The sequence below is a fragment of the Liolophura sinensis genome, chromosome 9 (genome assembly GCF_032854445.1).
Source record: "Liolophura sinensis isolate JHLJ2023 chromosome 9, CUHK_Ljap_v2, whole genome shotgun sequence".
NCBI lineage: Eukaryota > Metazoa > Mollusca > Polyplacophora > Chitonida > Chitonidae > Liolophura > Liolophura sinensis.
In genome coordinates, this window is record NC_088303.1 from 14,557,220 (window position 1) to 14,573,697 (window position 16,478).

General features: G+C 38.3%; 1 protein-coding gene across 1 annotated transcript in view; it reads left to right on the plus strand.

Annotated features, from left to right (window-relative positions):
- Nucleotides 1-16,478, plus strand: part of LOC135474722 (rho guanine nucleotide exchange factor 10-like protein) — a 33,275-nt gene that overhangs the window by 7,189 nt on the left and 9,608 nt on the right. The window contains exons 2-14 of the mRNA XM_064754288.1: nt 5,301-6,141; nt 6,628-6,657; nt 6,876-7,123; nt 8,248-8,406; nt 10,139-10,216; nt 10,883-11,056; nt 11,796-11,912; nt 12,946-13,038; nt 13,402-13,626; nt 13,889-13,968; nt 14,541-14,689; nt 15,620-15,735; nt 16,134-16,267. Of these exons, the coding sequence (XP_064610358.1) occupies nt 5,373-6,141; nt 6,628-6,657; nt 6,876-7,123; nt 8,248-8,406; nt 10,139-10,216; nt 10,883-11,056; nt 11,796-11,912; nt 12,946-13,038; nt 13,402-13,626; nt 13,889-13,968; nt 14,541-14,689; nt 15,620-15,735; nt 16,134-16,267 (2,372 nt within the window). The 5' untranslated portion in view covers nt 5,301-5,372. The remainder of the gene's footprint in view (nt 1-5,300; nt 6,142-6,627; nt 6,658-6,875; nt 7,124-8,247; nt 8,407-10,138; nt 10,217-10,882; nt 11,057-11,795; nt 11,913-12,945; nt 13,039-13,401; nt 13,627-13,888; nt 13,969-14,540; nt 14,690-15,619; nt 15,736-16,133; nt 16,268-16,478) is intronic.

Below are 16,478 nucleotides of genomic sequence, written 5' to 3' on the forward strand. Positions count from 1 at the left end.
AAGTGTTTTTATAAAAGTGTTTAGGCATATATGTATTTAACTCCTCAGAATATTTTTTAAAAATATTTCATTGTGTGAAAATTTTCAGTTGAGTGGAGGACACAGAGCCTAAAGGAAGTTGCCTCACCTATCTGTAGTATCTCTGTCACCTCACCACAACCTTTCCACTTGACCAGGTACTTGTAAATGACACCTTTTAATAACATGCATGATATTAACTCATAACTAAAACAATGGCAGCTTTATTGATTCAAACATGCTGTCTGATTAGTCAGCGACTAGTTGCTTCGTATCTGCAATATGGCCCCTTTATTATGATACATTTATAATTACTACAATCCATCTGGCTTGCTGAAGGTCTGCTAGTTGCAGTTATCAATCACTTTGACCATCATAGCCGGCAATTATTGCTTGTTGAGACTCAAGAATTTTTCACTTAAATGATGGCCGTCAGATTTATGGGTGGAGAAAATCCTAACATAAACCACAGACCTTTGGCATGTTGCTGATGAAATTTCACACACATTACATACAGCCTGTGCTGATATGGGCACCATATTGGTGGAAAGCCAGTGTTACTCAATAAATGAGCATTATGACCGCTTACGGTCAGCAGGGTCACACAAGCATTGAGAGAGCAGGAGAAATCTGTACAAATTCCCACTCTAAGGCCGTGACCTACAGTAATGTACATGGATGAAATGCCACACTTATTATACTATACTATATTATACATACGAATTTATACGACTTAATTTGACATGTGAGCATTTAGTGACTGTGCAGAGTTAAGCTATAAAAGCAGCTGTGAGGTCTTCATATTGGCATTTCACCATACAGTAGCCACAAATTGATAGCATCTACCATATCTGTTAACAGGGCTGACCTATTGTGTTTCAGCATAGGGCTATGTCCTGGTTTTATAGGCAACTGTTGAGGCTCAGTGAGGCTCAATAGACCACCCCCTTTAGATGTAAATATAGTGTAAGTCTTTGTCCCTTATACTACATACACTGTATATATAAACTCTTCCAATCATATATTTGATACAGTACAAAGTTTGGCCTTAAAAAATGCATTTACTTTTGATGCCAACATTTGTGTTTTTCTGATAAGAAGAAATATTTTTTTCACAAAAAACACTGGTGGATGAATTAGTCAGAATCAATCAAAATATGTCATTTTAATGAAGAAAGGTAAACTTTAGGTGAAACACAGTATTTAAACTGGGATGTGTATCCATGCTGATACAATAATAGGCCTATGCCAGGCAGTACATGTACATGCATGTATGTTTCATCCATGTATATTTCAATATATTTCAAGAGGCAGTGTGTTTGTCAGTCATGTTAATATAGGCCAGGGCTGCAAAGTACCAGTGCCTTTTCTTAACTGGTTGATGCGAGCAAATAGTCCTGTGGGCCTGCTTTATATCATTGTGTACTAAATACCATTGCGTACTAAATATTATTGTGTACTAAATATCAGTGTGTACTAAATACCATTGTGTACTAAATACCATTGTGTACTAAATACCATTATGTACTAAATATCATTGTGTACTAAATACCATTGCATTCTAGATACCAATTCGTACTAAATACCATTGCGTACTACTTTGTACCACATGTACATGACATTTTAGTAGTCCTTTTAAGTAGCCTCATATGTCCCCGAAATTTGCATGCTGGTTTTCATGTAGCTTTTGTTTTCATTGTAGCACTAATTTTTTTGTCATTGTCATTAGGAAGTACTAACTGGTAAGATAATGTGTGTACAAATTATGAGGTCAGTTAAGATGTATATGCTGTAAGAGCATCCACATGTTAAGTTATCTTGGTAAAACCTACTATTGCAGCTAAGTGTATATGTATGTCTCAAGTTACATGTGTCTGAAATTACATGTATCTCAGTTACCAGACTAAGATTTCTTTATTTGTTTATTTTATTGATGTTTTATACGGTACTGACGAAGATTAGATGAGGTAAAAAATTACAGTATTAACCAATAATATACAGTAATGTATTTAGACTGAGATTGACCTATAGTTACTAGTTATGATCCATTTCTTTTTTTGCATATATACATGTACATTGTACATTGTGAGCTTTTTTAACTGGTGATCCATGGCCAGCCAGTGTTTGTGTCTGCATGTAGGTTAGTACCTTGAGTAAACATTACCTGTGCGAAATTATTTGCAACTCATCTCCGCTATCATGATAATGGGATCGCCCTTCCTTGTTGAAGGTACATGTACCTTTCAGTGTCTGTAAGGAGGAATTGATCACAAACATCCTTCGTATGTAATAAGTGCATTTTTATTTATGTGTTTTAGTTCATGTGTGACTTAAGAATTAATTGCCAAAAGTGAATGAAAAAGCTGCTGGCCTAGTCCTACAAAGTACACAAATTTTAATTTAACAAGGTTTGTGGCCTGTGATCATATAAATGTTAGTTTGAGTAGGAAATGGTGAACTTAGTCAGGTGCATGGTCACATCTGAATTATTATCGAGCGATCAACAGGTGTTGGATTCAGAGTGCCTAAAACACCCCCAGAATATCCTCACAACACTTCCAGTGTCAATAATTTCCCAAGCCATGGCAGGCCAGAGAAGTTTACTCGAAATTTCATGTTGTGTGAAGCCTGTCATTCACATGATGAGGAACATGAAGTATGATCATTGTGGTACATGTAACAGTTACATGCATGTGCCTGATACAGGCCATGACACAGCAAGGAGCAAGAATTGGACAAGTAGTGGTCAAGTACATGTTGTCTAAGTCAAGATGTTTTTATTAGCATGATTGTGTTTTATTTGGCTGTGGATTGAATCAAAAAATTAGAAGTGGCATATTAATTACAGGTACATTATAGGCATACTAAGTCATTGTGAGGATTGTCATGATGGCTACTTTTATCAGTTGTCGCAACCCCTATTGAAATAAACTACACCTATTAAAACAGTTACTTCAATAGGGGTTGCAGTCATAACCCGTATTTCATTAGGGGTTGCATTTTTTCAACAGGTGTTGCGACGGCGGCAACCCCTATTGAAGTAAAGAAGATTTATTTCAATGAGACACTTTTGCACATATTCTACTCGCCATTTGAAATATTTCACACCTTTGTAATATTATAGTTTCAAAGGCATTATCTCTCTAATTGATAGAATACCACGTATTCAAAATATCAGAAACTCATTCATTTTCTACAAATATTTTGAGCTGTTGATGATTTTTCCATGACGGGTAAGTGGCATTGGGTTGGGGTGGTTTAAATGTTACTGAAAATCCTGTTTTATGGTAGTTCTGTTCTGTTCACAAGACTTGCTGAATTCCGGGTAACATGTAGGAACCTCATAATTCTTACTCAAGAGGCTTCTGACCAGTGCAATTGTGAGTTCAAACCCAACTCATGTTGGCTTTCTTTCCGGTTGTACGACAGCAACCTGCAGATGATCGTTGGTTTCCCCCAGGCTGTAGTCCGTTTCCTACCACAATAATAATGGCCGCCGTCGTATAAGTGAACTGATATATATATATATATATATACATGTATATATATATATGTGAGTACGGCGTAAAACACCAATCAAATAATGAAATAAATAAATATGATTAAATAACATTTTTGTGGCAACATTTGTAGCCTTAACTGTACTAAACCCTTATGAACCAATTGATCAATCTACCAACTAAACCAACTTTAGTTTCATGTTGTACGACATACTTTATTGAGACGTCAAGCGAAATGAAGAAACTGGATTTCTCAGGTCTATTGACGCCTTTTCAACCTCATGCTCATTTATACTTAAACAAAGCAATACAAAGGATTTGCACAGTTGGTGAAGTCTTTCTGCTGTCAAGTCACCCTTTAAATTGCACAAATAAACAGTCATCACTAATGTTGTTCACAAATAGAAGAGATCATTAAAATGATGCACCTCATCAACAATCAAGAATAGTTATTTAAACACAGAATGCAACAGATGGACTGAGGTCTGAAGAGGGCCAAATTTGTAGTGGGAGTCTCTGGAAAGCATAAGATCTACTGCAAGTCATTCAGTGGCTGTTAGAAGCCATTGGATATTAAAATGGAAATTACTCTATGCTATGGAGCAGACGATGGAAGGGCGAATATTGAAATTGTTCACTGATCGCATGCACCTCAGTGGTTTACTCTTTCAAAAGACAGAAACAAATGAGACCCAAGAAACAACAATACTACATCTAAAGGTATTAAAAATGGAACGACATGTATCTGGACATCTCTGTTACACAGCACAACTTTGTAATAATTTTCTGTTTCAAAAGAATTCGTATAAAAATACTCATCACCCTGAATTTACGTACAAACTCCTTTGAATATCAAACCTAACAATATTACAGTTTTACACAGTACTAACAAATAGAACATTGAAATGAACATAACTTGGGGTCTAGTCGACTTATTTCAATAAGGGTCATAAATGTTAAACAAAGTGCTTATTGAAACAACATTGTTTCACGAGGGGTTGCAGTTGCAACCATTATTGAAATATTTTTTCATTAGGGGTTGCGAAGTAATTGTTTCAATAGGCGTAGTTTATTGCAATTGGGGTTGCGACACCAGTCAAAGAAATATTGAGATCTACAAGTAAGTAAATATGCTCCTGGAAATTGGCTGTTAATTGGATTGTAAGGCAACACATAATACTTGTGTTATTTTTTAGGTCCAGGTTTTTAGATCTTTTGGTATTTGCGCTCATTTTCTTTCTGCCAGCTGTCATAGGTACATGTATCTAATTTCATAGTGGGGACCAGTCAGCAGGACTTTGATGCCATTTTATTGACGTCAAACGTGGCTTCCCATATCATCAAAATGTCCTCATAATAAAGGCAGAATGATGTTACAATAGAAACTGATGCATTGTGGCATGTCACAGGTATTGATTAGGGTCAGTTTTTGATGTAACAGTTGGTGGGTGAGTGAGTGAGTCCTTGGGGTTTAAGGTCATACTTAACAGTATTTTAGTCATATGACGACAAAGGAATCCGTAGAGTGCATGTGATGTGCTTGTTGCAGGACGGATTTCCACCACAGTTGGTTACTCAAGATCCATCTTCACATAAGTGCCACCTCATAGGATTCAAAAAATATGTTCACAGGAAAATATTAAACTGCTTATCCGCAAGGATATAAGTCCATTCCTTGACTTTAAGGTTAATAAAGTTTATGTTTGATCTTCCATATTGTGCGTCATATACATATATACTTCATCATTAAGTATTGATTGTCACACTGTGATTTTGTTTTAGGGAAAATTAACCATTGAAGAAATTGCAAACGTCCGTCAAGAGATTGATGATGGAAGGTCACAATGAAATGTCATGGTCAGCAGGGTGATGAGCTCGGAGAACAGGAAATCCACAGGAGGACAACATATCTCAGATACCAGTTACCATGGTAACCAGGGCTCTTCTGGCTCAAAGGTCAAGGTCAAAGATCGTATCATCACTTTTGAAAAAATTAAGGATGCAGTGACGCATGCTGATGACAGTAATGATCACCAAAATGTCTATAGTGACGCATTGTCTTCAGTGGAAATAACTGACGATGAAGGAGTATACAGCGATGCATGGTCAGCAATGCCCATATCAAAGGGAGATCACCTCACAGAGAGATATAATACATATAAGCAAAATGGAAACATAATGGCCAATGAAATGCCGGAGACTTCAGAAATCACATTAGCCAACACCCAGCTGGATCCAATGCAAACACCTGGTGCATCAGGGGGGGAAAACGTGTCTGGTAGTCCAGTACATGTAGCAGCTGAAAGCTCACCAGTGCAAAGTGTTGCGTCCTTAGCCGATTCGACAATATACGACGAGGTTCCATCCAAAGATTCATCCTTGGACTGCTTTACAGAGTCACTTCCTGACAAACATGGCAGGAATTTGTCTGACAGAGAATCTGCCTTTATTTCATATACACAGTCTCTGCCGCCAAACTTCAGTCTGGCGGACAGGCCAGAAAGAGCAAGTCTGACAGGGGAAAATGACTGGGGTAGTGCGGAGAATATAAGGGCTGCCAAGAACAAATCTCTGACGCTGAGACGACGGTCTGCAGAGGACAAAAACAGAGGCAGCGGAGAAGGTTCTATCTTTTTGACATTTATACATTGTAGTTACAGCATTATTTGTTTGAGATTCTCTTAAGTATATTTCAATCCACTTGAAAATATGTACATACAAATAGCCAAACACTTGTCAATATACATGTATACCGGCTTGCATTGTGTATTGTATTAGTTGTGGTTTGATTTTTCTCTGTTATAAAGTTCTACTGTTGAAGTACATGTACCTGTATTTAACTTACTGGCAATGTGATGTGATGTCTGAATTTTGAATAATCGAATAATGGTAAGTTAAAAACTGCATAAAACACTAGGGCGCCATCTCTCTAACATTTACATCTCTAGATAAATCTTTGAATTGTTTCTTTGTATTAAAATCATGAATGCATGCATATTTATGATCAGAGACTTAAGGGTACCGTTTTGACTTTATAGCCGATATTCCACTTACATGTACATGAAAAAGTCATTGTATTGCTAATATACCTTTTCCTTCTGTTTGACAGGACAAGAATTTTATGCTGGGGACCAAATGGGTGAGTCTTCATGCTATATGGATCACCTATGAAAAGTTATGATGTACTGGCATCGCGGGTACATGAAGATTTCTGAATCGTGATCAAACCTCTGCTCAGTCCAGGGCGACTTGCACAAAGCCTAAGTTGATTGTAAATAACTAAGATCTCCATCGTACTCTTAGCTGACAATGGACACCCCCTTGCACAACGTTTTTCTCTGTTGTATTTTGGTTTAGGTGAATTTGATGAAGATGAGAACATCTATGAGTCAATGTACCTTCAGCCTCTGCCAGGTGATAATGAGTATGATTCTGATGACATTTCATGGAGCAGTGACGAATTTGAGTCCTACGAGGATAGCATTCACAATGAGGCTGTCCCTAAGGTCGCGCCTGAGGTCGCACAACCAGCGACAGTTATTATGGGACCTCCTGCGTCTCGAGTCCGCAAAATTCATATTGCTCATGGTTTGGAGGAACCTCAGGTGAGCTTGATAGTTAATGACAGATGTGTATGTGGAAATGTGTAGTGCCCTAATTCCTCAACCTTTTCACATATGCAACTGCAACTTTAAGTGCAATTTATTCAGATTTATAATTACATTTTGGAGACAAAACTACATTGGCCAATGGAAGGGCTTAAAACAAGTGTAATTTTGTGAGTCTACACAAAGTAATATTTTCAGAATATGCTTGAAAAACACCATATGTATCATGCGAAAAGATTGAAGAATTACACTGGTCACAGATGTCTGTGAAGAAATGTGTAGAAGTTCTTTCATCAAATTTACATCAGTCATTTATTTTGAAGCTGAAGATTTTGAAGATTGTTCACAGGAAGGCTAATGTACATGCAAATAAAGGTAGAGAATACGACATTTTCAGTCTGTGTTGTCGGAAATGAAAGGTGGCAGTAGGTCATGGCATAGATATATTTTTCAAAACAGGGTTAAATAGCTTTGACCAGATGCACCAGGTGCTGGTCAAAGCATATCCTAAATTACTGAACAAATTTGGCTAGTTGATTGTAACTTTTGATGCAATTTGAAAATGAAATTCATAAGACTTTGAGAAGTAAAATATATTGTTTAGGAATGGACACATATTTGCTTACCAGAAATTATGAAATAGCCTGTCCAGGTAACATTGCACAAATACGCCAAAACATGCTCTACATCTGTGGTTGAATTTGTTGAAGATTTAGGGTAAGGCCTTTCCGTGAATATCCACTTGTTTGATGTGGACTTCAGGGACATTCAGAGTTCTTTCCCTTGTCTTGTATTTCAAGGCAAACTTCTGGGAGCCATAACTATACATACTAGATGCATGTGTACGTATGTGGCCAATGAGGTTTGAATGTACAAAGGCACAAGATCTGTTCAGGGGGTGGATGAAGAATACCTGAACAGTAGAAATCAAAAGCATGTGTATTCCACATTTTCATTTTTTTCATTTCATTGATTTCATGTATCACCTGTTACACTATAGCTTTCACTCATGTCCGTGATTGAATTACACTTGTATCCGTCATTGTTGGTAGATTTGTCACCTTAATTATTCTTGATCTAATTTATGACATCATGACGTTATTTTCTCTTCTGATGTACAGTACCCTAGCTTGCTTCGTAGACTGAAGGAGAGTTTTAAAGGTTCAGCTGATTTATCCAGTGGGGAAGAAGACAGCCCATGTTTACCTGTGGAGATTTGTGACATCAAGCATCCACCACCTGTCCTGCCCCCTCTGCCAAGTGGACTCACCACAAACCAAGTAAGTTGGCTGGAAATACAAAGAGTCAATTAATATCCAATTAAATCCTGTTAAAACTAATAGCTGGTGAATAAAAGTTAAATCTGCAACAAAGTATATTTTTAATGGGGTACCGGCAGATTTTCCTCTCATAAAATTAGAACTTGCACGTCACAAGTCCTTTGTTGCATGACGCAAAACATGTTGCGTTCTGCACTTTCATCTGTGACATATTTGGTCTACCTGCTGTGACATATTTGGTCTGCCCACTGTGATGTATTTGGTCTGCCCACTGTTACGTATTTGGTCAGCCCGCTGTGATGCATTTGGTCAGCTCATTGTAACGTATTTGGTCTGCCCACTGTGATGTATTTGGTCTGCACACTGTGACGTATTTGATCTGCCCACTGTGACATATTTGGTCTGCCCACTGTGATGTATTTGGTCTGCCCACTGTGACGTATTTGGCCTGCCCATTATGACCTATTTGGCCTGCCCAGTGTGAGGTATTTGGTCTGCCCACTGTGACGTATTTGGTCTACCCACTGTGACGTATTATTTGATCTGCCCACTGTGACGTATTTGGTCTGCTCACTATAACGTATTTGGTCTGCCAAGTGTGAAGTATTTGGTCTGCCCATTGTGATGTATTTGGTCAGCCCACTGTGACGCATTTGGTCTGCCCACTGTGACATATTTGGTCTGCCCACTGTGATGTATTTGGTCAGCCCGCTGTGACGCATTTGGTCAGCTCGCTGTGACGTATTTGGTCAGCCCACTATGACGTATTTGGCCTGCCCATTATGACCTATTTGGTCTACCCAGTGTGAGGTATTTGGTCTGCCCACTGTGACGTATTTGGTCTGCCCACTGTGACGTATTTGGTCAGCCCGCTGTGACGCATTTGGTCAGCTCGCTGTGACGTATTTGGTCTGCCCACTGTGACATATTTGGTCTGCCCACTATGACATATTTGGTCTACCCACTGTGACGTATTATTTGATCTGCCCACTGTGACGTATTTGGTCTGCCCACTATAACGTATTTGGTCTGCCCACTATAACGTATTTGGTCTGCCCAATGTGATGTATTTGGTCTGCCCACTGTGATGTATTTGGTCTGCCCACTGTGACATATTTGGTCTGCCCACTGTGACGTATTTGGTCTGCCCACTGTGACGTATTTGGTCAGCCCACTGTGACGCATTTGGTCAGCTCGCTGTGATGCATTTGGTCTGCCCACTATGACCTATTTGGTGTGTCCAGTGTGAGGTATTTGGTCTGCCCAGTGTGATGTATTTGGTCTGCCCACTGTGATGTATTTGGTCAGCCCACTGTGACATATTTGGTCTGCCCACTGTGACGTATTTGGTCTGCCAACTGTGACGTATTTGGTCTGCCCACTGTGATGTATTTGGTCTGCCCAGTGTGATGTATTTGGTCTGCCCACTGTGACGTATTTGGCCTGCCCACTGTGACGTATTTGGTCTGCCCACTGTGACGTCACGCTGTTGATACTGCAGTGGAATGTTCAGTGCCACTGAAATGATGTAAGATGTCCCACTTCGGACTTCTGCGGGTATCACATTAACAGTGTTAAGTGTGTTTATTTTCAAAATTGACATCTGATAATTACTGCTGCTATTATTACTTTTGTCATGGGAAGACTTTTGTGTAATAGATGCACCTGTGCATGTCAAGTTGAAACAGTTTATCGGAAAATTCATAACGTTTATATTTATTTCTTGTTTTAGGTGAAGAGACGACATGCTATTGGTGTGCTAATTGACAGTGAGAAATCATACATTGCCTCATTGCAGCGTCTGCTTGATGTAAGAGGTTTTTTTGCATTCAGGCTCTAAAATTTTTAAAAAGTTTAAAAAGTACTTAAGAAATATTGCATGGATTGAGCTCAGGTATTGCAGACATTCAGAGCAAATTAGGGGGAGATGGGGGATGTTCCATCATTGATTCGTGGTGTGCATATTAAACACCATAAATTACAAAATTCATGACTTAGTGTTTTGTGTATTAGAATCAATGTTAAAGTAAATGGTAGGGGTGGAAGTTGAAAAAAAGACCTGTTACTCACAAGGTGTGTATTTAATTTCTAGATTCTTTTGCAGTCATTGGTCATTCTATCTTGATGACAACAAGTGGTCAACATTGCCCATTTGCATACATGTACGTGTAATCTGACGTTAAGTTACAACTTGGCTTCCAAAAATGTTGTGAATATTATATCTCTACGTCACATGTGGCAAAGTTTTTCTGTACATGTAGCTCGCCACTGGCTAGTAGTTTGTTCCGGGCACTCTCCTTTGATACAACTGAATGCCATGGTGTAAGTGAAATATTCTTGAATAATGTTGAACTACAGTTAAAGAAGTATATTTCTGGTTGGTACTGTACGTGTGAAGTTTTTTTGATCATTTCACAGTGTGGGACTACTATGGACCAATCAGTCACTTGTATGTGTATTTGTTTATTGGTTTCAGGACTTTAAGGAGCCCCTGTTGGAAATCCCTTCCTTACAGCGAGGCAAGGTACGAGTCGAGCTGGTGAAAGCAAAGGATATCCTCCAGTACCATCGTATGTTCCAGATAGAACTTGCGGAACAGGTGAAGATGTGGCACGCCCAGGAGAAAATTGGAGATGTCTTCACAGCTTCGGTAATGCACTCCACATATTTCCCCTTATACCCTTACTTTCATTGTTCATGGGGCCTTTGTGGCAAGAAATGTGGGACGATGTATGTGTGGCCTGACATGATGTTTCCAGGAGACTGATTTAATAGGGGAGTTTTAAGTTGGAAGTCTTTGTTATCAAAGGTAAAAACCGTCCTACTGTGTTGTGTGGTGAAAAATGTTAGGTAACCTTTGCTGACAATAATATGCCGATCACCTGTTTCACCTTTTTCCAGGAGCACAAATGACACCTCTTTCCTGTATGAACTTGTCAAGTTCATCAACATTCAGATTCTCAATCTTGTCTATCATTCCTCCTTTCTAAAGTACTGTTTATGACACTTTTTTCAGATGCCCGTGTTATAGTGAATGTGATCAAAAATAGTTACCTAACATTTCTGTCAGGTCACATGATAGAGTTGGACTTTTTGTACCTTCGACGATAAAAGTTCCAACTTGAAAGGTGAGAAAGTAAGCCAGTACCTTGCCAAAGTTTTGGGGTTTACTCCCAAGACCCATGAATTTCCTCCGCTCACAGGACATGCCATATACATCACAAGTGAAGAAGTAAATACCGGTATACATATAAAGGAATCCAGTGAGAAAATTGTGAGTGCTGGCTACTGTAGCCAAAGTGAAATGGTTAAAATGTAATAAACATATATCTCTACAGTACATAGTAAATATCTTCAAAATGTTGAATGATATTTCACTTTCGTTGTAGTTCTCCAAAGCCATAGTCTTAGATGCGTACAGCGAATATGTCAACAATTTTACTGCAGCAATGGAGGAGATAAAAAAAATGACACGACAACGAGCATCCCTCAGGGACTACCTCAAGGTAAGATGACCTGTAGAATTAAGGAGGGACCACCATGTTATGAAACCTCTCTTTGCAAGTTTAAGCTATAAGATACTTTTTTTTTTTGTTTTTCATCAGCAAAATTGGATAGGATACCTAATATTTTTCCTAGTTCCTATGTTTTTTGAACCTTGGTGTTCTTACCATTTATTGTCATTTTAAGGTTGGGAAGGTGTGTTTCTTTTTATTTATTTATATAATTGATTGGCCTTTCAAACCATACTCCAAAATATTTCACTGATATGATGGCGGCCAGCATTATGGTGGAAGGAAACCTCCGCAGAGCCCAGGAGAAACTCACGACCATCCGCAGGCTGCTGGATTGTTTCTTTTTATGAAGACTTGTTAATGACCGAAGCACCTGAAATCTGAGTGCTGATCACTAAACTCTTACTTAATACTGATTTTTTGTAAAGATACATGGAAATACTTTTTTCTTTTTCAATAAATTGCCACCATTTATCTGTTACTTACTGGCTGTTATATAGGATATGGTTAAAAGTCCAAGCTGAATTATTCACACAGTGAATCTGCATAAAACAAGAGTACAACTGTGACCAAGACATGAGATATAACCTGTGATCTCTGTGTAGCCAATCAGCAGTGACTTTGTCTTAAGAAGGAATTGTTATATTATGATCCCTGAGAAATTCTCCAAAAGGGTTCTAAAGATGGTTTATGGCTTGTCATAAATGTTCATTTGATTTTAATTATTTTGACCTAGGAGCCTGCATCGGGAAGTTTACCTAGCCTACTGTATTTCTCCTACGTTTAGAATTTTTAAAGGAAAACATGTTGTTTGATTCTGATTGGTTTATCTACCTTACTTAGCCACTTCAACTTTTTTGTGAAGTTTGATTAATTTCTTATCAGAAAGACTTGAGTCGTGGTGTTCAAAGCATGATATGTGGGACTTTGTGTGCTTCTGAAAGTGCATTTTTAAATAATACACACTGGATGAAATAGAGTAATATTTGCTCACAACAAGCACGAACATTTCTTATACTTACAGGCAAAAGAGATGAGTAGTCCTGACAGACTGGGATTGTTTGGGCTGATGGTCAAGCCAGTGCAGAGGTTCCCTCAGTTCATCACCTGTCTACAGGTCAGTGACCAGATTCTAATGTACCATGATGACATGTGACGCTTGTCGTCACAAACATTTTATTTTCCCTTATCACAAATATCTGATGTTTAAATAGCTGCTTTTTGTCCATGAGTAAATAATACATAAGAGATTCATCAGGTGAAAATAAATATTTTTTTATTTCAAATGACTGCATCCAAAATAATTGATATAGTCTGTAAAGCCCAGCATAGAATTTCAGCATTCAATCAAAACACTAATCTAAAAAAATTAGTCTTTTGTTTATAATTTTCAAAATGCTCTTTTCACTGACACCTACTCATTTTTTTCCTTCACTTAATTTGATATTCATCATACAAGTTTGATTTTTTGTTGTTGTAGGATTTGCTGAAATACACTCCTCATGATCATCATGACAGACTTGGTCTTCAGCGCGCACTGACTGAGCTGGAAAACATTGCTCATAAACTGAATGAAAGGAAACGTGAAAGTGAACAAAAACTAGAAGCCAAAGCTATGCTGGCCAACTTTAAGGAACACATGATAACCAAAACAGGCCATGAACAAAACCGCAAAATGATCCGTGTTGATGATTTAGACCAGGTGGTAAGTGGATAAGTGGAGTGGGCTTTGATTTGTCCTGGTGATAAGATGCTGGATATTGCATTTAGTTAATAGGTTTCTTTAAAGAAAACATCAATTTGGATATGTGCAGCACTTTTTTTGTTTTATTTTTACAAAAAAATATTTTTGCTTTTTTACAGAAGATCAGATGAGATGTGCACTGTTTAATGAAACATGTGATTAGTTTACACATGGTGTTCAGGTTACATATCTGAAAAGTTTTCTGCGCTTTCTTTATGTTCAGGTTGAAGCATCAAACAAATTCAAGAAAAGACGCCTTATCTTGCTAGATGATCTCCTCATTTTGACAACAGTTATTCCAAGGTTTGTGTTAATATTAGTGAATTTTAGCTCTCCGGTTGGAATTTAAAAGACATATTCTTGTATGTATAATACAATAATATAATGTGTGATAAATTTGACGTAATTTTTATATATTTTCTGTGTTGGTTGAAGTATTAGCTTTTATTATGTAGAGACTGAAATCATGAAAGAATTTAGGAACTTCAGTTGATGGCCGGTTGAATAGGAGAAAGATTAGCATGGGTGGTCTTGCCTTATGGCGATAGTTTTACATTTGGCTTTCTAGTTACTTCCATCTGTAAACCTGGTCACCATTTCTCTGAAAGTGAAAAGTGGTTTTGTACCCTGAAAATCTGGGATCAAAGTGACAGTTGTACTGGATATTTCATTGTTCCTAGTGCAGAGATTGCTCTGATATTGACTGTCATTCTGTAGGACAGTTAGCTGTAACTCCATGAGTTTTAAGAATTATCCCCTTAGGTGTAAGGGGATCACATATATTTCAACTAGGGATTAAACTCACCATTGCAGAGAAGCAACAACAGTCTTCAGGCAGGATGAATGAGTAAATTTGACCATTTTTTCTCTGGCAGTCGAGATGGTGTCGAGCCAGAGCGTTACAAGCTGAAGTGGTGCTGCCCCCTGTCAGAGGTGGAGCTTAAGGAGAGCTCACTGTCATCCAGCATGCAAAGCTCTGTACGAGGTGAACCAGGCAAAATTACCGTTGTTTTTGCTAAACCAGGTGAGTATTATTAATGGACGTTGTTGTCACTAAAGTTTTTTGTATTTTATTTCATTGGTGTTTTTTGTGAAGTTTAGGAATATTTGTGGTGAGGTAGAGTTTAGAGTAAGCCAGTGTAGCCACCACACCTTGCCAGGTGTCTGATAATCATCATGATTTATTGTGTAGCTTGGCCAGCAAAAGCTGAGAACATAAAACCCTCATTAGTTAGAGTGTAATCATCTCCCAGGACAACCAATCAGAATGCTCTGTATGTTGTTATTGCTTTGTGGGCTCTTTACATGCATTTTTATGTTAAGGTTTGAATTTAAACTGACAGGTTTATAGATTGAATAAACTGAATAGGTTCAAGGGAATATGCGATGTACAGAGGAGAAAGGTCATCATTAACTGCCCATGGAAAACCTTGATTGTTAGGAAATTTAGAAAACGTACGAAAATACATCTGTGTAGTTCCTTGCTGTTGGAATATGTGTATCCGTTCAAAATTGATACATTTGTGGAAGATCATTTGTATTCCCTCAATCATTATGGCAAGCAATTCTGTATTTACTAATTTATTTATTTGATTGGTGTTCAACATCGTACTCAAGGATATTTCACTAACATGACGGCGACCAGTATCATGGTGGGAGGAAACCTGGCAGAGCCAGGGGGAAATCTACAGCTAGCCCCAGGTTGCTGTCAGGCCTCCCCATGTATGCGAGTAAGAATGTTTGCCATATGTGAAAAAGTTTGTGAGTAAATTGCCAGAGGTTGGTGGTCTACCTGTGGCACTCTGTGGTTTTCTCCACTTGTAAAACTGACAGCCATTAAAGAAGTGAAAAATTCAAGGAAATGCATTAAACATCTACCAAATTAATCATACTGGTAACCCATAATTGAATGTTTGCTATCTTTGTAAGATTTTTAATGCTGTGTTTTGTACAGAGAATCCTGATGAAGATCCCTTTCATCTGGTCACAGATTTGAGTGAACTTCATCATGACTTCAGCGTCCTGAGCAACGTTGTTGCACTGGTCAGCGCCCTGAAAAGGTCTTACACGGTAAGTACCAGTTAATTAGTTGTTAAAAGGCCATGGATTTCTAAAGTTTGGCAAGTTTTTGAAAGGACATGTTTTAGTTTAGAGCTATTCAGGGTGCAAAATGTTCACATGTTAAGCTGTAAATTTCGCTTGTGACAGGTTGAATGAAAACTTACCTGGCACATGTCATAAGTACAAAATCCAGATACTCATCAGTGGAAAATAAATAATGTATATTTAACGTGCATATCACAGTGAGTTATGTATGGACTTTTATGGGCTCTCCCTACTTGGCTGAACATGTAGGTCTTATTCATATCTGCAAACACTTATGATATAAACATGTAGATTTTATACATCAAAATGGCATGTATGACAAGATGGTGCTTGTCATTATTCTGTCACCGTGTCCACTGTAGGGGTTGTCGGAGGAATCTGTCCACGCGCTGATCCGAGACCTTCAGCGGATCATCCACGTGAAAGACGAACAGCTGAGACTGGTGAAGAGCTGCTCCATTACATTGTCGGTGCCGTGTAGGACCGTTACTGGGGGGTGAGTGCTGTTTGGGATCTTGACGGGGGAGGTGAAGATGTACATGTAGGGGATGATCACTGGTATACGATGTTAAAGAGAGGCGTATCTTATTATTATTTATTTGATTAGTGTTTTATGCTATACTCAAGAATATATCACTTACATGTCTACGACAGCAGCCACCATTATAGTGGGAGGAACAGATGGAAGCATAATAAAGTGTTATGTA